Below are 21,725 nucleotides of genomic sequence, written 5' to 3' on the forward strand. Positions count from 1 at the left end.
AACTGGATTACACCCTTACACGAAATTCTCAGAAGGGAATACTCTATACATTATTGTGGTAATGTTTGCAGGACCTATGAACCAGCTTTATACAGACAATGTCTCTCAGTATGCATGCAAAAGGTAGTTCTCTCATTCCTTCGACATTTCTTAGTGTGTATGGTAATTCCGAAATTTGTCCCTTCAGATATGATGTTTTTTAATGTCTTGAATATAAAAATGCAAGTAACCAATGCTGAGCATTATTACTAAATATCTCTAATCATTCTGCAAATTTTTATCCTATCTTCAAATGCATTATATCTTTCCTAAAATTCATTTTTCTCTGCAAAATCTCTATTTTTTAATAGAAAAAGGTTCAGCTTGGCGTTAATAACACTACCTATTCATATTAACGTTATTTGCACAAGAATGAAATTTCCACATCCTCTATCCTCACTAACAACTTTCCTAACTAAACCAATTTTTGAAAGAAATTTTATCTATTAGTAGATTTAATTTTACTGATCAATGTGTTATCCTCTGATAGTATCTGGAGCATATTGCTGAAAATTATGCTCTAATTGCTGCAAAGTAGCCCATTTCAAATTCCAAAATCTTCAATCCTCTGTATCTCACTTTTAGGTCCAACAGCTTCACTTTTGATCAGTTAAACAGTAGATTCTTTGTACTGGCCTTCTTTGTAACCATAAATAATAGCTTCCTGATTATTCTCTGGACATTCAGATAGCCATTCTCTAGCTTTAGGTATCTAATCAAGGCCAGCAAAATACTCTTAGTCTCACAGCGTTTTCAAATGGTCGACTCTGCAAGCAAGCATCTAGTAGAAAGCAGAAACTATCATAGGGTACCCAGATTCTCATACAAAGAGCATCCAGAATTCTTCCAAGTGATCATTCACCAATCTGCTCTATTGCAGCTACTGGGTGAAGAGATGTACAGCACCAGAGAGAGGGACTACCCAAAACGGGGTTGCAGAAACTTACGAAGCGAGCATTCCAGCAGATCAGCCAGCCCCGACATGTCCAGAGTTGACAATCTAGGCTACGAGGACAGTCTGGACGTTGCATTTGAGCACAACAACAAACTCAGGGACAAGATCCAGCAACGCATGAGAGAGTCTGAAAACCTGATAGCCAGCACGTTTGGTCAGAAAAACAGTAATGAGATTATACGCGGGGAACATCCGTCGAAGAACAACGAACATGACATGCTGAGGAACTCGTACGCCTCTCTGCAGGATCAGAGACATTTGTCTGGTACAAATTTGTCCAATGGAGGCTACAATGAGTCTTTGCATGTTAGAGGACTACAGGAGGAGCATGGTGCAAAGATGAACCTGGATTCTTCAGAACTCAAGAGCAAAATGAATTCTTCTCTGGGTGGCTTATTGGACAAGGCGTTATCCAATTTGCTGCACAGCAACGAAAAACATGATCACAAGTGAGTAATTTGTCAAGAACATGAAAGCTGCCAATAATTCTGGTTACGGTTAATTAATGAATTGTGAATATTCGTGCATTTATGAAAGATTGACAAATGCAAAAATACACAGAATGTATATAATAGGAGAATTTTGTTTACCTGAGTCCAAAAGACTCCATACAATAGGAATTCACTGATTTTTTGTTCCATTACGTGTCAGACGATTATTTTATACACAAAAATAAATGAAAAATTAAATTCTACGTTAACATTGACTGTTAATGGATGCAAGTAAATAGAATATTTGTTGAGTTTTTTAACGATGTTCATCGGCGCTTACAGTAGCAATTATTGGCCTTTTCGTGTTTCGTTTTTCGAACCGATACTCGATAGGATTTTTACAACATATTTAAAGCAGTCTCACAATCGTTTTATAGAGAAAGGAGATTTCAGAACGATGTCGAGCAGCCAGTGAATCGTTCGTTATACCTACATACATACATCGAATGAAGTGTCTATCTTCTGCAGCAAAAATTGCAATTCATACAGTAGATCGAATATCAAAGCCAGTTTTTCATTTCCACACCTGTTGATTGCGCCTTTGAACGACCACGTTATAATTCCTTGTTTTTGTCCGACGAATCATCGATACGTCATTGCTGCCATTGTGGAATTCCTCTGAACGTCGATGAACATTATACCGAATCCTCCTTTTGTCGTCCAACAATAGCCTCCTTGTGCTTTTGCCACATTATACATTCGATCTCGAACGATTCCTTGAACGTCCTTAAGATCACGAATTTTTAAAGATATAAGAATTTCATTATAAACATATTATTGAACATATTTACAGATAACAAAATTTGCAATAGGTAGCTTCCACTTAATAAGCTCTAATTCGCCAACTCTAAAATTAAGAAGTTTTTAAGAATTCCTAAATATCTAAATTTTCTAAATTTCAAATTTTAGAATTTTTTAACTTTTAAACACCTAATTCTCTAAAATTTAAAGAATCCTACATACCAAGAGTTCCACTAACACGAGCTATCAAATTTCATCGTTATACCGCTGAAATCTTTGAAACCGTCAAGAGTCTCTAGCCAAGTGTCGAAGCAGCATGATATCTGTAAATTACAAGACACCGGTGTCTCGTTGAATGGTTCCCTATTCGTTCCTGTTAAGTATTGATCTGAGCCTGTCACTCCACCCACCAACGGCGAGGTATCTCCACATAACAACGCTGGGAATATACGTTCTGATGTTCGTTATTTGGCCAAACAACGATTCAGAGTCGATGGAAACTCCGGCTGAAAGTGCATTTCTCTTGCTAGCCTGGCTTGGCCGTTCCCTGGTTCGGAATAGGAAACGTGCAAGGATAAATATGTTCCAGGTGGCTGTAAATCTATTGCCATATAATAGTCATGTTGATATATGGCTCGATTCTTACGTGTAATAAATGAGACTGGATTTTGAGACAGGATTTATCCTATAAAAATTTTCATGTGTCAGTTTACTGGGTTTATGAACTAGTATGACACTCAGTTAAGATATTCAAATAGGAACCTTTAATAAAAATATTATCAAAAGGAAACTTAATAGAAGAGTATTAATTACTGACGTTCAATCTGAACAAATATTTAGATTTGCTGTAAATTAATTTTGTCAAATTTATTTTCTAAATTATATAATAACAAATATGTAATATAGCATATTAAATTAGTAATATAGCCTTTATTAAATTAGGTATCAAATTTACTTACATTTATACGCTTACTACAAAACCATTTCATCCGCAATCCTTATCATCCGAATTACGTATCATTGTAATTTCGCTTTTTCTAACCTAATATTCAAAATCATTCTGTGTACAGTGGATCCACGCCGATGAAGGTTCTAGCGGAGCTAGCGTGTGCCAGAGCCCCAACATCTACATCCGGGGACGTAGCATCTCAAGAATCTGTTCAATCTGCAAAAACTACTCCACTAAACAAAGATGCACCTCTGGAACCAAATCCCATAACCATGTCCAAAGATCTTCAGAAGAAGTCCAGGAACCCCATCAAGGAGCTCTTTGAAAGAAAGAAAGAGATGAATGAAAGAAAACAGCAAGAAAAGTCAAAAACAGAAGCAGCTCTCAGAGAACTGAATGTTCACAGACAAAGGAAGACTAAAAAGACGAAGAAGCACCAGAACTTCCCTCTGATTCGACGTAATGAGCATGGCGGCTTGGCCGAAAGGAAGAAACGCCGTGATGGCTTTGAAAGAAAAGATGAGTTCGTGTCAGATAGAATTAAAGATGTCTATGAGTTCGACGAGGAGGAAAGTCAGATAGAGCCTAACTTGGGTAGTGTGATGTCTTACAGGAGTAGGCCAGGCTATGAAGTGAGCTGCTTGAAAACTAAAGAGGTGGACGTGGCTGGATTAATGTCTAAGGCCATTGGAGATACTCTAGAGAATGGAAAAACTGGCGATGCCCTAAGTACCAGACTCGAATCTATGATTGATAGGAAATTTAAGGAGTTAGAGAAGTTTGCCCCAAAGACGAAAGGCGCTCTGAAATCCTTCCAGAGTGAGGATCAACAGAGACAAATCACTGGACCCATGGATGAGTTCGTGGAAAGAAAACCAACGAAAACTAAAAGGCCTATGGAGCAATCTTTGAAGCATTCCAAACTGAAAAAGAGGAACAAAAATCCTAAAAAGAAGACTAGGAATGCTTGGTACGAGAATGACAGCTCTGATGAGTATAGAACTGCCGTGAAGACTGAGGATGTTGGTGTAGGTATTTCAAAGAGTCAAAGAACGTGTTCAAAAGGGAAGCAAAATATTTTCGCAGAGTTATACACCTCCTCGGAGAGTGAGTATGAAAATGGAGACGCAGACTACGAGTCCAGAAGGCAAAGGAGAGTGAAGAAGAGCAGCAAGAAGACAACAGAATTGGAAAACGTGGAACAGATTCAAAAATTAGTTAACAAATACTCCTCTGATAACGAAGATCACGTAGACGATTGGAGAAGCCAGGATTTAAAGAACGACACTCCCAAACATGATTGTGATAATAAAAAATCTGAATCGGAGATGTCCGATCATCCTCTGATTATTGATGAGAGAAAAGATCTGGATGAACCGAGGAATAGCGACGACGAAACTGAGAATCAGTATGAGAGAAATTTTGAAATGGATGACCTATATAGAGAAGACAGTTCTATTGTTGAATCAGACGTGGAAGACTCGGCTCCCGTAGAACCACCAAAGATCGCAGAAGAGTTCAGGGTAAAGAGCCCAAGTTTGCCAGGGGAGAAGACTGATGCCAAGACAGATTACACGCAGGAAAGTGAGCGCGAGCTGATCCCATTAGAGGAAGCTTTGGACCTTCTAGATCAAGCTGACAATGAGAACTCCCTAAGTGCAAGGTACGGTGAAGCAATCAGGCCTGCTAAGCCCGAGGAGCATATCAATCCAGTGATGACAACAGAACCTGAGAATGAAACATTCAATCCTATTGAGGATTCTGATCCTCTGCCAGCGGCAAAGTCTCCTACTCCTATAGAGGAACAAGAGGAGGAGCCTGACAACGATCTTTTAGCCTTACCAGAAAAGTTGTCAAGTAACGAAAAACCACAAAAGGAATCCGAGAATCTTCCACTGCATGTGTTCCTGAGCAGAAAGGTGCAAGAGTCGAAGAAAAAGAAGGAGCAACAGTTGAAGAAAATGCAGGAAGAACAAGAAAGGATACTAATGGACTTCCAGCCCACCAGGAGACAGAGAAAATGCGCTATCGGAAAACAAGGATTATTAGCAGAGATCAGTAGCTCTGATGAAGAAATAAGTCCAAAGGATAGGAAAATGAGTGATAAATCAGATCATGATAAGCCAAGGAAACAAAAGAGGGAGTCAAAGGAGAAGAGGAAAGAGAGGTATATAGAGAAGAAGCATGAACAAATGATAGCCAAAGAACAAAAAGCCATAGAGGAGGAGATCCTGAGAGAGGTTGGAAAGAAGAAGGAGTCCCTTGCACAGAATATTACAGATGCAAAAAATACTGTAGACATGAATGGTACAAAGAAAGCAGAGAACACTGAGTTAACAGAAAACAAAATGCCTCAAGAAGCAGCACAGAAAAAGAAACATCAAACTAAGGAGAAACAAAAAAAGCAGGTCAAGACAGATGAAGATATGTTTGCCAAGAATAATCATGAAGGACTTAGTGATTTAGAGAATAATTGCAACAAGTCCACGTTGATGGAAACCAATCATGAAATTGGAAATAATCAAGAGTCTCTTGTGAAACAGAAGAAATACTCCAAGTCTCCAACAAAGCCAAAAAAGGCCTCAAAATCAGACCAGAAAATCACAGCAGGTAGAAAGAACAAAAACTCTAACACTGATAGGAAGAATAGAGCAGATTCAAAGGGATCAAAAGACAAAGAACGTAGATCCTCGAGTGGTAAGCGAGATTCTGATGATGAGGAATTAAAGACAACCAAATCCTGGAATAAAGTCGAAGAAGGAGTTGGAGTAGCCATTGGTCGACGAAAAAGGGCAGCTGCCAATCAACTGTACTATTGGTCCAGTTCTAGTGATGAAGAAGAGATGCTGGAAGTGGTTCCCGCAGTTGAAGAGGAAGAAGATGATCGTCAAGAGCAACATGGTTGGATCGTCGGTGACTCGCATAAGAGGATGATTACCATGCTTGCTATGGAAAAACAGTTAAAGGAAAAACGAAGGAGGAGTGAGGATGAATTTGAGCCTGGCAGGACGAAGAGTAAAAAACACAGAAACAGCACCTCTTGATACGTGTTTCATGACTAGGTTCATAACTAGGATGAATTACAAGAGCAACAGTTTTTGACTGACTAGAAACAGGATGAGGAATACAGAGTTCCTTTTTTCAGAGCCAGCCAGTGTAGTTGGATATCTCACAGAATCTAGGTGATCAGCATGTGTTTTATAATCAGGTTCACATATACAGTTATAAGAAGCTTCTGAGGAGTATGGTGACATTTGTAACATGTGGAAATGAAGAAGAAGTACACTGAGGAGAGAGAGAAAGGCAGACGAAGAGGCAACTTTTGATACGCATTTCATCACTATTTTTTCCAAATGACTCTGAAGAGAGTACATCATTGTTTTTCTAAAGGACTTAGAAGTGGATTCAGAAGAACTGGATTTTCTTAATAACGCATTGCAGAATGACAGTCGAGATGATTAGAAGAAAGACTTTTCTAACCAGAAGTAGCGTAATCGGATCTTTTGATACTAGTCTTAGGCTCGCGAGTGAATGAGACAGGATAGGTTTTTATTAAGGTAGCTAAAGGAACGTTAGATAGTAATGTAAATCTGAGTTAGCGAATTTCTGTCTTTTGTTGAGAAAACAACAACGAAGAGACAGTTTGTAATCGGTTTATGAAGAATGTAGAAATGTATCTTGAGCGAGAGTTTTAGAATTGAAGCAATTAGGGAGAGACTATATCTTATAACCTAAAAGAGTCAGAACTATAATTGTTCATATTTCCCCCTTATTTTTTTTCAAGTATACGAGATAACGCGAAGATTTAGTTTCTTTTTTTTTTCTTTCCTCTTTCTTTTATTTTCTTATAGTTGATGCTCTTTATAGTTTGTAGAACGTAGTGCTGCAAACGTTCAATAATCGACGCTTATTTGTTCCATCGAGTACGGTGGATGTAATGTGACCTACTGCCAGAAGAAATTCCGATATCTTTCGGTCATATATATTGTTATATAGTAACGTGAATCGAAATGACGAGTGTGTGTCAAGTTTTTTGAAACAATGGGAAATAGGTCACGTGTTGTAATCAAGGTGTGTAAGAAGAAAAAAGCAAAATGGCAACCTGTACATAGCTTGGCATTAATAATAATAACAATGATAATAGTAATAATAATAATAACACTAATAATAATAACACTAATAATAATAATAATAGTAATAATTAAAAAAAGGCTAGCTCGTATTATGTTAAAAATATAATAATTCCATGCCCTTATAAATATTATAAATATAATCTAATTTAGACTGAATGTGAGTAAATAGCGAACATTAAAAGAAATTGAAAAAAATAATTAAGAGCACCTTTAGACAATACTAGGGACATTTGTAATGTTTTAGTTAAAGTAGCAGATATTTAGGTGATGAGAAACGAATTAAAAGGGAGATTAAGATTAATCAGGCGAAAAAAAAATATTAGAAGGAAGAAAAATGTCATACATTGATTTAATTTATTAAAAAGGACGATGTAAACTGGGGTCCAATCGAGTAGCGTGCTTTTGCCGGCTTCTTGTGATTCGTACATATCGCGGTAGTCGAAAAAGGGAAGGTGGATAAAGAAGAAATCTGTAATGTCGGCTGTTTTTTGTCGCCCGGCATGTTTTTCCAGAATTGCCCGAATAGAAATCCATTTTCGAAGGAGCTTTAGCGCAGTTTAGTCGTTTAATATGTGAAATCTTTGTTCTTTTTTCTCATTCGAATGCGTTCGAATATTACACCCTCCCCCCTCTAGATCTCATATCGCGGCATCAACGATGATCGAATGATGATCGTTACGTATTTAAGAGTAAAAGCTTATAAATGATAAAGGAACGGTAGAAAAAGAACTTTCCTTTCATACGCCTAGTTGATGCACATAATTCTAAGTACGTAGAATTTCATATGAATATATATATATATACATATATATATTCGGGACAAAAGATTATATATATATAAATATGAACATATAAAAATATGAGAAGATAATTGAATGTATAACAGAAACGATTAAAACAAAAAGCAGAAAAAAATAATGACATAGACTTTAATGTAAATGTACTGCCATAATCATATTATTATACGAGAGCCTATGCGAATAGATATATTATTATTATTCCTATAAAGACGAACAACCGGAGAAACAACAGCGACATGATGGCTAGCACAAAACAAAACTAGACAACAATCCAATTGTAAATAGAGCATATTTTCAATGTGTCTGGAAAAGTATGTTTTGTAATATAAGGATTGCAAAGGAAAAATAAAATTATTAAAGAATCATTTCTGCGTTACTGCATATTGTGGAAAAGCGAAGAACCTCTGTTATTATATAAAAGTAACGCTTCCTTTATGGGAGCAGAAAATATAATGTGTCCATTGTACCTTGCATGTACAGAATACCTAAAAATTTACGAGAAATCGAAAAAAGGTGATAAATGAAAAATTAGTAGAATTTTTTTATCAATATATCTTCAATGCTAACAGAGTACTCAGTGTGTAAATTAATTACTCCTTTAAAAAATGTATCGCAAAAAATTTCAATTTAAATTTGTTTTTCGTAAAATAACGAAAAACTCGAAGCCTGAAAATTAACAATTTTATAACATTTGTAAAAAGCTCTGAAAGTTTTATTCGATTGGTCGATTTTGAATTCTAAATTTATATCTGTGAAAAACGCGGGCTGAAGTCAAATACATTCACGACTGTGCATATAGATAACAAATCGTCATCCTAACTAAATGAGACAATTTATTTAATAAATAATTACAAAATTGATTTCTGATGTTTATCATAAACTTAATTTGAGATTGCTACGATTGTAATACTAACCTAACCTAAATCTAGTCTTACTCCTTTGTGATTTTTTATCGCTCCAATTATCTGATTGGTGGAATTTTAGAACTGAATCCACGCTATTTGTAAAGGGAAAAGGATCCACATATTTCCACGCATGTGCTTTGCCAAAACAGTGTGTCCTCTTTGTAATGTCTGCATGCGTTAGAATAGGTTGAAGTACTAAAGCATGAATTATTAACAGAACCGTCTCGTTTCACTGAATTTTAGAAGAATTTTTACACCATTAATTTGATATATGACGTATATATATCCCCAAAAAGTATATTTTAGTAATTGTTTTTCCTAGCTCACTGTTCAAAGGATATCTTGCAAAATGAAACAAATTCTTTGTGGTAAAATAGGGTAAGAACATTAAACACAAAAAGAACTTCATTTCATAAACATTATACTTTCGTTATTTACTGTCGTTATTTAAGCTCCAAGTATTATAACTTTTAGGTTATAGTTCAAGAACTAGTCAATTTTATAAATCTGTCAGAATTTCTTTTCATTTCTTAATCTTATTGTTTAATGAGGCGTTTTCTCCTAATTCTTGGCTTAATATTTCTTTACTCCTGTATTGTTTGAGATACAGATAATGAAAATGTACTAATTGTATGTTCTTAACTAGAACATTAAATGTTTCTTCTTGCAGAGATAGGATTGTGCTAATTTCAAAGACATCACGATATCCTTTACCTCTATTTAGTGCAAGACATTTAATATCTGGCAAGATGAACAAGGTTTATCAGCCATTACTAGCATCACCACATATACGCTACTTTGGAAACCCTAATCGGACATATGCAGTTTTTATTGGAAGAGTATTAAGAGGAGCATTAAAAGTTCGGTATCTTTTATTGGGTGGTGCAGTTGGTAGTGGAATGACTTTACAGAAGGTACTTAACAACATTAACATAAAAATACTTCAATAATTTCATGCATGATCTATATCCATAAAAATATTTTCTGTTAAAGAAATATGAACAATGGAAAGAAATTATACCAGATATGAGTTGGTTGAATGATGTATTTCCTAATGAAGAAAAGTGGAAAGATTTACGTGAATCAGTTATGACGGTTAAAAATATTTTCACAGATAAGATTGAAATTGGTAAGTATCAAATTGTAGAAAAATATTTAAATATATGAAAACGTGAGGCAAAAGAAATTAGAGGCATAAAAAATGGACAAACATAAACAGATCCACGTATAAAGCAGTTTGGCGAAGCTAAATATAAAGAGTACAAAGAGTGGTTCAATCAGAGACTGGATGATGCTATCAAGGCAGCTGAAGTTGATCAAATCCAACCAGGTGTGGATATTTCCTTTAATCGTGAGTTAAATGCAGGTCCTTGTTCGTCCTTGCAAAATGCCTAAATTTTTGAAGCCAGAAGCTTTTTCCCATCACCCATTAATTTTTTAATTTGCCTGACGTTTTCTTATTCTACTAATTTTCAGGGATAATTACCTATTTTAATATAATAGCTAATATTTGTTTTTCCACTGCTATTCTACTTCCCATTAATTTAAATTAAATTGCTGAAGTATCCCAGAAATATGAATGACAATTAAAAATACTCCAACTCGTTATTCAAAAGCATGCAAATAATATATAAAATCATATTTTATTTATGACTTTGTAAATGAATTAAATTTAATACAATTTATTTCCTCATATTTTCATTTTCCACCATTGCTTGTCAAAATCATGCCTATTATGTGTATGTATCCAGTTAGAAATGTATCATTATGGTCTGTTCTGTTCAGGTATATTTGACGCAATCTCAACAATAGTATCCCAACTTTATTCAGGTGTGTAAAATGTTCAGGATTATCAATATCTTATTGTCTGTCCATTCAGCATTTTTTTTCTTTTTTTTTTATCAGTTATCTTCAGGCAATTCTAACATACAGTAGAACTTCATTCATTAAAAGATATGGGCAAATAACAATTTAGTGTTTTTTACATACTTACCTTAATTAACATTTGTTAAACTTTGAAACATACATAGAAGCCTAGAAGCAATATAATGCTTATATAAGTAACATAACATTTAATGCAATAGTAATACAAGTAATATAGTACTACAGTATTATATATTAGAATATGACTTCACAAACTTTTTTCTATATACATCTCATTTCATACATTTTATACACTTATTATATATCATACATTTATTCACTCCTTTGCTTAAACATCAAGATTTCTTTATTATTTTAAGATTTCTTTATTTTTATTTAAACCCTCGCAAATTTTAATATTATATTATAAAATTTCCTTTAAACAAATGAAGCTCTATTGTAACAATCCTGATGCATTAAGCTAAAATGTAGATCTTTCCTGAAATGAATAAAAATATAGTGGTAAATACTGAATGGGACAGACCTTTTTTTTTGTTTTCAATTTCTGTTTTTTGCTTATGTTGTTGAATTAGATTGTTGAATTAGAATTAGAATTATTTTTCCATTAATAATTCATACATTAAACAGAAAATACTATTAATCAATGACTTATTGGTTTTATTTAATACATATTTCATATTTCATTTGGAATCACTTTGTCACAATTCTTAATTTTTAATAACTAATTTTTATACGAGCAAAGTGCTACTGTTGCTTTATCATAAACAGACTTAATACATCAATACTTAAACATTTTTTTATACAGAAGCGAAGCAGCACGTGGTGAACAATACTGTCGCGTTTGCTCGCCCATTAGCTAACGACAATATCGAAGAGGAACGTAAGAAAGCTCGTATGTACATGTTAGTGTATTAAAATTCATTTCTCCATCATTCTAGAAGCCTATAATTACATATTCGCCATTTCGTCCACAGAAAAGTCACAAGAGCGATTGAACGCTATGCAAGAAGAAGTAATGCAAATACAATTAAGGTATCAACGTGAACTTGAACGATTAGAGAGAGAAAACAAAGAGCTTCGAAAGCAGATGCTACTACGTGGAAGTCAAAAAATGAGTAACAAAAAAATAAAAGTAATTATATTGCAGCTATAGAATTTCGATGTCTAAAATTGTATGTCAATGTTAAATAATTTCTTCCAGAAATCTTTGATCGACATGTACAGCGACGTTTTAGATGAACTTAATGATTATGATAGCACTTATTCTACTGCTGATCATTTACCAAGAGTGGTAGTAGTTGGTGATCAAAGTTCTGGCAAAACATCTGTATTAGAAATGATCGCTCAAGCAAGAATATTTCCTAGGTAATAAAAGTTATATAAAAAAATTTAAATTATTCACTAAAACTTATCCCTTTTCTTAACTCTGCAATTTTTATTTTTTGATTTAGAGGTGGTGGCGAAATGATGACAAGAGCTCCAGTGAAAGTTACTTTAAGTGAAGGTCCTTATCATATAGCTCAATTCAAAGATAGTTCAAGAGAATTCGATTTGACGAAAGAGTCAGAATTAGCTGAGCTAAGACGCGAAGTAGAATTACGTATGAAAAACAGTGTTAAAAATGGCAAGACAGTTAGTCCAGATGTGATTTCGATGACTGTGAAAGGTCCAGGCCTTCAGCGTATGGTTCTCGTCGATTTGCCTGGTATAATCAGCGTAAGTGATAATTTGTATCAAAAATAATTGCCACACTATTCTCTAAGAAGCGTAAAATTTGTGAAATTGTTGCAACAGACAGTTACAATTGACATGGCGGAAGACACGCGAGATGCTATTCGACAAATGACTCAACAATATATGAGTAACCCTAATGCGATCATTCTATGTATCCAAGATGGTTCCGTGGATGCAGAAAGGAGCAATGTGACGGATCTCGTTTCTCAAATGGACCCTTCCGGCAAACGAACCATTTTTGTTTTAACTAAGGTATAATATTGCTTACGAGACTTATAAGTCAGTATAATTATTAATATTTTGGCATCGGTAGGTAGATTTAGCAGAAGAGAACTTGGCCAATCCAGAACGTGTTCGTAAAATATTGTCTGGCAAACTATTCCCCATGAAAGCATTGGGCTACTTTGCTGTTGTCACTGGTAGAGGTAGACAGGATGATAGCATACAAACGATCAAAGATTATGAAGAAAAATTCTTTAGAAATTCGAAGCTCTTTAAGTACGTATTATATTGGATTCATTGACGAATAATTATGATAATATTACTACACTAGGCAATAATTATTTCTATGGTCTATTGTATCAAATGCTGTATTACTGCATTATATTGCAACAACAGAAATTGATTAGTTGAAGTTACTTCGTGAGTAACTTTCAAAGCTATATATATATATATATATATATATATATATATATATATATATATATATATATATATTTCATGGTTTTTACTAGGGATGGCTTAGTAATGTCAGGTCAAGTTACAACAAGAAATTTGAGTCTCGCGGTTGCGGAATGTTTTTGGAAGATGGTTCGTGAGACTGTAGAACAACAAGCAGATGCATTTAAGGCCACTAGATTTAATCTTGAAACAGAATGGAAAAATAATTTCCCAAGGTATAAACTTTCATATTTTATCGAGTTTACCATTTATAAAAAAATTAAATTACTTAGCATTGAAAGAAATGATATATTTTTATAGATTAAGGGAATTAGATAGAGATGAACTTTTCGAGAGAGCAAGAGGGGAGATTCTGGACGAAATTATAAATCTGTCTCAAGTTTCACCTAGACACTGGGAAGAGGTGTTAATGGTTAGAATCTGGGACAAAGTTAGCATGCACGTGTTCGAGAACATTTATTTACCCGCGGCTCAAAGCGGAAGTCCAAGTATATTTCACAACACCATTATGGAATTCTCTTTTATGAGCAATTAATCTAATCTTTTTTCTTTGTTTCCGAATACAGGCACATTTAATACCACTGTCGACATAAAACTTCGTCAGTGGGCTGAACAGCAGTTACCATCTCGAAGCGTCGAAAGCGGTTGGGAATGCTTGCAACAGGAATTTCAACATTTCATGAATCAGGCAAAACTTAGTCCGGATCACGATGATATATTTGACAATCTAAAAAATGCAGTAGTTAACGAAGCTATGAGGCGACATTACTGGGAAGAAAAAGTAAATTTTTTAACTTTTATTTTCTAATCCTTTTTATTTGAAATGATACGTAATGAAAAATTCTCTTTAGGCATCTGAAATGCTGCGAGTTATTCAACTGAACACTTTAGAGGATAGAAGTGTGAATGATAAACGTGATTGGGATCAGGCAGTTCGTTTTCTAGAAACCTCAGTTAAAGAGAAATTGCAAGCTACGGAACAAATTTTAAGAGACATGCTGGGTCCAGGTCGCAAGGAACGATGGCTGTATTGGCAGAGTCAGAGTGATGACCAACAGAAACGTTCAGCAGTGAAGAACGAATTAGATAAAATTCTTTATGCGGACAAAGTAAGAAGACATAATCACTTTATAATCTAAATAATAATAATCTAAAAGAATTATTTTTATTTTCTTTTTGTTCACAGAAACATACTCCTACACTTACTCAGGATGAACTTACGACAATTAGGAAGAACGTGCAGCGAAATGGTTTGGAAATCGACAATGAATTCATTCGAGAAACGTGGCATCCAGTATATAGGAGATTTTTCTTGCAACAAAGCTTGGCTAGGGCGTACGATTGCAAGAAAGGATATTATCTCTATCACACTGGACATGAAAATGAAGTAAGTGTATATAGTAATAAAAAAATTGCTTAGTATTTTTGATATTTTATCTTTCATTGGAAATTTCAATCTTTAATATTTCTCATAGATGGAGTGCAATGATGTTGTTTTGTTTTGGAGGATTCAGCAAATGCTGAAGGTTACTGCCAATGCACTTCGACAACAAATTATGAATCGAGAAGCTCGTAGGTTAGATAAAGAAATAAAAGAAGTATTAGAAGATTACAGTCAAGATAATGAAATGAAACAGAAACTGCTGACTGGTAGACGGGTCACTTTAGCCGAAGAATTAAGTATGTTCTTTTATTATCATGCATCTTAAGCAAATTTAAGTAAATTTCTTTAAGTACAAAATTTATTTATTATGTTTCTATTAAAAAAATATGTCGTGATATACATTTCAATAGATAATTTCAGAAAATAGTCTACCTTAAACATATACATCAATTTGACTATGATTTCTATGTTTTTGTACTTTTATCTCGTTTCAGAACGTGTTAGGCAAATTCAAGAGAAACTCGAGGAATTTATTCAAGCATTAAACAAAGAGAAATGAATAACATAGACTGAGAGTTTAGAAGCCTGAAACCTATGGTATGTGATAAGTGATGATAAGCCCTGGTGGCTTGTTGTTAGGTATATACTAATTTATTTTCTTCGCTAATCGAACAATAATACAGATATATTACTAATCAAGTCTTATGATGAGTGGAAACTATTCATTTAACTAGTAAGATTTGATATGTAAAATTATTCTTCAGACTGTTAGCATTAAAATTATGGCCGATTTTACGCGACTATGGTATTTTTACATTTTTATTTTACATTTAATAAATTTTGTTAACAGAAAATATTGTTCGGACACAAATGCGAAATATTGTCAATAGTTAGTATTGATTAATACCAAAGCGAACAACTCGAGAAAAATTTCGGAAATAACGCTTCAGAATAATTGAATACATGAAATGTAGATATTCTTAATGTAACTAGAAAAAATAATTCTCATAACATTTTGTATATACGTCTCATCTGTGCATACAGAACGAATAGAAACGAATATACGTTTTGTATGGGTAGGAAAAGCGGAATAAAGAAATAGAAACTGAATTCCTCATGTCTATAAACATTTCTTTTCAATCATAAAAGTGCATGTGTAAGTGACAATATATTATAATTTTTTAATTTTTTAAGATATATTTCGCTTAAACTAAAATAAGAAATAAACACTAAAAGTTGAGAAAATTTAATAGTAAAAAACATAAAAGACATTTTTTATCCTACTTATCGAATTTTTTTACGATAGTAACCATTTTCAGTATGTTTTTTTTGTTCCATAAGATATACTATTGAACACTCAATAGGATTGTTAAGTACTTGTGGAATTGAAATGTGCCTTCATACAAAGTACAAAGTAGCTTGAAGAATTATTAAAATACACGTTTTATGCCTAGTTTCTTCTCGTGGTAAAAGAGTACAACGTATCTCATCGAAATTTATTTCTATTCTTCGTTAATTGATAATAATAGAGATTAACGGTAGTTCCAGATATATCACAAAGTTACAAGTAACATGGTAGAAACATATTAAAAATATTATTTTCTTTCAAGATCTTTAATTGACGATGTAAATTGCTAGGTCAACCGGAAAACTACTTTGCTTCTAAATTCTTTTTTTTTTAATTCTGGACAATATTAACTTCGAGATAAAATATACCCTATTATTTGGTCCGAACGTCTGATAAAGTATTCAAGTTCGTTTCAAGTTTTTTATGCAAATATTCTTACGAGAATCCATAGTACGTCTTATGAGCATTTATAAAACTCTTTTAAGGCTAGAAAAATTGTTTGCTTGTTTGAAATTAAAATATTCATCAATCGTCTCTTCTATGACAATTAACACCACTTACGCAAGAGAAATATATTGATATGACTATGCAAACGCATTAACGGCACGGTTTTAGTGAATATCGCCATTATAATATTTATCTCTTTTTCTCTGGCGACCATCGATGCATTAATATATCATATGTACTTGAGTATTTTGCTTTATCATCATGTAAATCATGTGAGCTTCTATTTTGTATTTTCTAACCGACGTAGTCAATACAAAATTAAACAATCATGTACATTTGGCAGGAATGTTTCTCTCCTCGTTATTTACGGTACACTCGGCATTCAGAGTTGGGCAGAATTCTATATACTCAATAAGCAGACGAGCAATTGTTTAATAAATACAAGACGAACAACATGGAAATTTAGACTTTTCGCGATGATAAGTCTTCTCCGAATAATGCCTAACTCCGTGGTACATTTATTGGGGTTGATAAACCAGCAATAAACAGTGTAACACGTTTATAAATAGGACTGTACCGATATATTGTTCTAAGTATAAACATTATTGTATGTATGTATGTACGTATGTATATATATATGTATATATATATGTACAATTATTTGGTAATACATCATTGGTAACACGAGGCATCGCGTAATTGGCCGCAAATCAAGGGGGAAAAAAGCGTTTTCTTAAAATGGACGAGGTAAAACGACATTTCTGTCTCGTGTTGCAAACATGGCCACGTGTATCAAATCCCTTATTGTAATATGGTATTCTCATGTCGTGTTGTCTCTCCCGGGAATAATGAGTGTATCGTTCAACGATTCAGGATGAGAAATTTGTACAGTACACGGGGGAGAACACACGTTTTGTAAAACTAGATATTTTTTCAAACTTTTCTCGCTCTGCTTAAAGGTTATACTAGCGATATGGAGCAATCTTAATTAAAGTGTGCTATATTCCAGACGAAGTGTACCCCTTGATTAAACGTTCCTCTCTCTGTGATAAGAGAACGAACATTACATGATTATGTTTTCACCGCGTTACTAGTATCCTGCACGTCTGGAATTAGTTCAACGGGACCATCCACACCATTCTGTTCCATCTCTGCTGTATTATAACTAGAAAAGGAACATGCTGGCGCACTTCTGGCCGTGGTCACTGTAACTTCTGGAAGAAGGGACGTGCGTTCTGTCGCGCTCCCCCAGGCCTGTTGATAAGCGCTTCGACCACGTATCCTACGGCTTAATGAAGATCCTACTACCCCAAGGTGTTCTTTGATGTCGTTGTGGACATCTGAGACATCCCACATTGCTCTAGAAACATCAAGTATATTTTTAACCCTTTACAATGACTATTTGAAAAGTACATATGGCACTATAACTTTTATAAGCTATTTTATAGGGTCTAGGACTCTTTCTTGCGTATGAGGTATTGAGGAACTGGGTTAATCCATCATCTACTGCTATGTACTATAAATGAATGCTTAGTGCTATGAGAGTCATCTATAGTGTATTGCATAAATGTTCAATGACTATGATGACTACTATGGACATCCACAATAATCTAAGATGTTTTTCAACCAAAATTTAATTACCTGAATGCATCCCACCATGCTTGACCCTGTGCTAGATTTACAAAAGGTTTGTATGTAAAACTGTAGTGGTGAGCCACTGCAGCCATAAACATTTCAATACAGATTAAAAAGTCCTGCAGCTTAGATGATATATTTCTGATATATTCCATGTTATTCGTTTTAAAAATACTCGATATCACATCAAAATACACTAGCAATGCAACTATCACGCCTTGACTGCAAAATAAAGAAAAAAGTGAGATTTCGTGATATAACATTTAAATATATTCAAATGAAAATACGATTTTACAATGTGTGCAAACTTACAAGAAGGAGAAGAATACGACCGCTTTGATACACAAAAATTTCCCGATTGGTTTCATTGGTTTCAAAGCCTCCGCATTGGCGCGATAAAAAAGCACCAAACAATACATGGCAACAAATTGTGATAAATTATTTAAAGCAATCATATATGGAAAAGCTACGTCTGTTCTGAATTCGCCTTCTCCATACACTCCATTTAGTTCACAGATACTAAACAAATAAATATAAATAAATAATTGATTATGAACAATCATGTGACAGAATAATATGTATATAATTCAATATGTAATCTACATATATTTGAAATTCATGCTATCAATAGTGCTTGATATTTTAAGTTGAATATGAGAAATTACCAGAGTGTATCAGTGAACTTTTTTTATAGAAATATTTCTTTTTTACTTTCTATGATGTAAATACGAATATTCATTATATACGTACAAAGATATCAAAGTTGTTATAGGCCTAACTGCAGTATATTGTAATATTCCATGTTTGCACATATGTACAAATTCTCTGCCCATTTCCCAATCAGGTAAACAACACAGGGGGAACATGTGATGTACTTGAGGGGAAATTTCAAGTCTGTGTTCCAGCTGACGATCAGCATCCAAATAGGCCAATAAATACATCATAAAATTGTATATTACATATGCCTCATAACACTCCCTCAAACTGTCAACGTATATGCTGCCTTCTGGATAAACCAGACCAAGCCACTACAGGAATTCAAAAAGAATTTGTACTTAAAATAGAGAAGTATGTTGATATATGTATTTTATGTAAAAGATAGAAATTTATACCTACAGCATTCACTGCATAAATTGGTACCATCCATAATATCCTGAAACAGGATATAAAATTTCATATTATTTTGTAACAATATACAAATATACAAACAAAAGCATAAAAAATTTTTTAATTTCCAAAAAACTAGCTCTAATTAAGTCATAAAAAATTTCAATTGTTAGTGCTGTATTAAATATTTAACATTAATAGATTTCTATTACAAAGGTTTTTGACCAAGAGAATATTATGATGGAAGTATCTCCCTGTGATTACAATAAACTTCTCAAGCTTGACAAGAAAGTGAACTTTGATTTCCTACAATCATATCATTTTCTTCCAAATGGATTCAACTGTTTATGTATCATAACAGTGTATATATAGCCATAATCTTTCTTGTGACAGGAATTTTATTTACACATTAAACAAATAAAATTAAATAAAATTTGATATTTGCAATATTTTTAAATATATATGTTATTTTAATAGTATGAACATGATAATATCCAATAACCATTTTAATAATATTTTTAAAATTAAGAATTTGCAGGTTTTATAAAAAGTGAGTTTATTTATTCAAAGCCTCTACCTATATCAATGACTCTCGACATTTACTATATTAAATGACAATCAATACGAGTTCTTTGACTTGAAAGATGGAAAAAAGACATTTTATTTAAATAAATTATTACCATTAATAATTGTTGCCAATTATGATATTCATGTAATGAATATAAAAAATTTAATAAAATATACAAATATAATATTAAAAAAAAAATTTGTCCCTTTTCTAATCCTGAATGTTAACTTTTTATTTGATATTTAAGAAATAGGAAAAATACTATATATATACATACAATTATGTATTACATAATCCAGCAATGATATATTTTTTGATTGAAAGCAGATTAAGTAATTGTCAATCAATACATCCCTATACAATAAAAAAGTGTATCGTTAAAAAAGTTACTTCCCACAATTTACCAATTAATCTAAAATATATAGTGCATAATAATTATCCACACTGATATCTAACTAATAGAAAGTTATGATGTAATAAAATTTCATAAGAAGCTATAAATTCCTAACTAATTTTACAAGCAATAAATAATCAACTCAGAAGTCCAACCACATTGAAAGGAAGACAATTAAGCAACAAATCAATATACAATTTCTAAATATCAGCAAACAACCTCAAGACAACATCAATCGTAGAATTCATCAACATACCTTATAATGTATTTCTGCAGTCTAGGTTGTGTATAATATATCATGTGTTGGACAATTTCGTAGAAAGCAATAGGCAAGGCAAGTAGCACAAAGGCACCACCCACCAGTGCTCCTTGATCCTGATTTTCGAAGCCATTCTTAATTGAATTGACCAAGAGAATTGGAACCAAAATAATGATCAGAAGTGCATAGAGACAAGTTAAAACTGGTAAAATCCATAGTCTCCAGCGACGACAAATAGAAGCCATCACTTTTCAGAAATTTCACGGGTATATCACATATTTTTTCCAATCAGTTTACCTGGCAATCTCTGCAAAAACCACAAACAACAATCATTACAATTTCACTATTCTATTATTAGTTCGTATCACGTGGATCAGGTTATAGTAAACTAATGATCTTCGACACGGCGGACAAATTAACGTACTTAAGCTCCCCGATATCTGACGTTTCCATCGAAAATACAGAGGAAATCGAGGATTTTTGCGGCCTACACGATTATTGTCTCGACCTATAATTGTGTAAACATGGTAAATGGCGTAGTTGTTAATAAAGTCATAACAACCTTGTCAGACTCGATGAATCAACGATGAACCGACGAGTCAGCTGATGGTAACAGTGCGAGAGAGGGAAACCGCCTCCGAGCTCCCTCGCTGTGTGTTACGCGATGTAGAAACCGTGTGAAAATAAATTTCAGTTCGTTTACATCGATTTGAGCCTGTCAGGTGCACTAATTCTCGATCAACGAAATTGTTAAAAGATTTGCGCCTCGTAAATTTGGCCTGGATGGCCGCCATGAGAACGAAGGTTCCTCCGAGGGACCCACGAGACCTTCACCATTTCAACAATTTGAGCAATCGTAGTTCAGTTAAGAATATTCTTAAACGAGGTTACATTTATAGCGACACACTTTTACTTTCGACTGTGATGGAAAAGTTGTGAACGTTATTTCGACATTTTTTTGTTTTGCTTACTTAACAGCATTGAACCAGGTTGAACCAGGTTGAATCCTGTCCCCGGAAGTGGAGAATTTATAACCCGGCAGGTGAAATTTAGGTTTCGGAGTAATTCAATCGAATTCATGTTAGTTATAAGGTTAGGCAAAGTCCATCTGGAAAATTCATTTTATAGTTGTAGTATAGAAGAGAAGAAAGGCAAAATCAATAGCGATGAAGATGAGAATGAAGATCATAAATGGATGAAGATGGATTGTAATGATGATTCAGCCTAGTATTTTTTCATCGGTTAAGTTGGTATTGGCAGAGATTCGCGTA

At 33.7% G+C, this 21,725-nt stretch overlaps 3 protein-coding genes and 1 long non-coding RNA gene across 13 annotated transcripts in view; 3 read left to right on the forward strand and 1 right to left on the reverse strand.

The window, feature by feature from the left end:
- The window catches only part of LOC126874624 (uncharacterized), an 82,393-nt gene extending 73,920 nt beyond the window's left edge, over positions 1 to 8,473 (forward strand). For both annotated transcript variants that reach the window (XM_050636882.1, XM_050636883.1), the window contains 2 exons: positions 920 to 1,443; positions 3,297 to 8,473. In XM_050636882.1, coding sequence (XP_050492839.1) covers positions 920 to 1,443; positions 3,297 to 6,219 — 3,447 coding nt within the window. In that variant the 3' untranslated portion in view covers positions 6,220 to 8,473. The remainder of the gene's footprint in view (positions 1 to 919; positions 1,444 to 3,296) is intronic.
- Positions 8,474 to 8,620: 147 nt separating this feature from the next.
- On the forward strand, positions 8,621 to 15,806 carry LOC126874625 (dynamin-like 120 kDa protein, mitochondrial). 7 transcript variants are annotated; one of them, XM_050636884.1, is made up of 18 exons: positions 8,621 to 9,391; positions 9,684 to 9,927; positions 10,007 to 10,142; positions 10,233 to 10,364; positions 10,799 to 10,843; positions 11,703 to 11,789; positions 11,872 to 12,029; positions 12,099 to 12,262; positions 12,349 to 12,613; positions 12,692 to 12,883; positions 12,945 to 13,129; positions 13,366 to 13,527; positions 13,613 to 13,800; positions 13,879 to 14,093; positions 14,164 to 14,421; positions 14,499 to 14,699; positions 14,788 to 14,992; positions 15,191 to 15,806. In XM_050636884.1, the coding sequence occupies exons 1-18, from the start codon at positions 9,363 to 9,365 to the stop codon at positions 15,253 to 15,255; spliced, it is 2,931 nt and encodes a 976-aa protein (XP_050492841.1). In that variant the 5' UTR covers positions 8,621 to 9,362; the 3' UTR covers positions 15,256 to 15,806. The 7 variants fall into 7 exon arrangements, with proteins under 7 accessions (XP_050492841.1, XP_050492842.1, XP_050492843.1 ...); XM_050636885.1 differs by having other exon boundaries at positions 10,233 to 10,343; XM_050636886.1 differs by lacking the exon at positions 10,799 to 10,843.
- On the reverse strand, positions 15,807 to 21,571 carry LOC126874629 (transmembrane protein 184C). Of its 3 annotated transcripts, none has more exons than XM_050636901.1 (7): positions 21,426 to 21,571; positions 20,452 to 20,761; positions 19,243 to 19,279; positions 18,877 to 19,154; positions 18,439 to 18,645; positions 18,133 to 18,348; positions 15,807 to 17,851 (listed from the first exon to the last, which is right to left on the reverse strand). In XM_050636901.1, the coding sequence occupies exons 2-7, from the start codon at positions 20,697 to 20,699 to the stop codon at positions 17,563 to 17,565; spliced, it is 1,275 nt and encodes a 424-aa protein (XP_050492858.1). In that variant the 5' UTR covers positions 20,700 to 20,761; positions 21,426 to 21,571; the 3' UTR covers positions 15,807 to 17,562. The 3 variants fall into 3 exon arrangements, with proteins under 3 accessions (XP_050492858.1, XP_050492857.1, XP_050492856.1); XM_050636900.1 differs by lacking the exon at positions 21,426 to 21,571 and adding an exon at positions 21,017 to 21,164; XM_050636899.1 differs by lacking the exon at positions 21,426 to 21,571 and adding an exon at positions 20,879 to 21,027.
- LOC126874632 (uncharacterized) lies at positions 17,731 to 20,528 on the forward strand. Its single transcript, XR_007692917.1, has 4 exons — positions 17,731 to 17,864; positions 17,940 to 18,178; positions 18,971 to 19,194; positions 19,450 to 20,528. It is a non-coding gene; the product is annotated as an uncharacterized LOC126874632 (long non-coding RNA).
- Positions 21,572 to 21,725: the final 154 nt, after the last annotated feature.

The sequence above is a fragment of the Bombus huntii genome, chromosome 16, assembly GCF_024542735.1.
Source record: "Bombus huntii isolate Logan2020A chromosome 16, iyBomHunt1.1, whole genome shotgun sequence".
Classification (NCBI taxonomy): Eukaryota; Metazoa; Arthropoda; class Insecta; order Hymenoptera; family Apidae; genus Bombus; species Bombus huntii.

Bases quoted from the DNA above. Each gene is read 5' to 3' on its own strand.
- LOC126874625 (XM_050636884.1), top strand. From the start codon at position 9,363: ATGAAACAAATTCTTTGTGGTAAAATAGG. The intron at 13,528-13,612 runs GTATAAACTTTC...ATATTTTTATAG, and splicing joins TGGAAAAATAATTTCCCAAG to ATTAAGGGAATTAGATAGAG. The intron at 13,801-13,878 runs GTATATTTCACA...TTCCGAATACAG, and splicing joins GGCTCAAAGCGGAAGTCCAA to GCACATTTAATACCACTGTC.
- LOC126874629 (XM_050636901.1), bottom strand. From the start codon at position 20,699: ATGGCTTCTATTTGTCGTCGCTGGAGACTATGGATTTTACCAGTTTTA. The intron at 18,646-18,876 runs GTACGTATATAA...TTATTTGTTTAG, and splicing joins ATAACAACTTTGATATCTTT to TATCTGTGAACTAAATGGAG. The intron at 18,349-18,438 runs GTAAGTTTGCAC...TTTATTTTGCAG, and splicing joins GTCGTATTCTTCTCCTTCTT to TCAAGGCGTGATAGTTGCAT.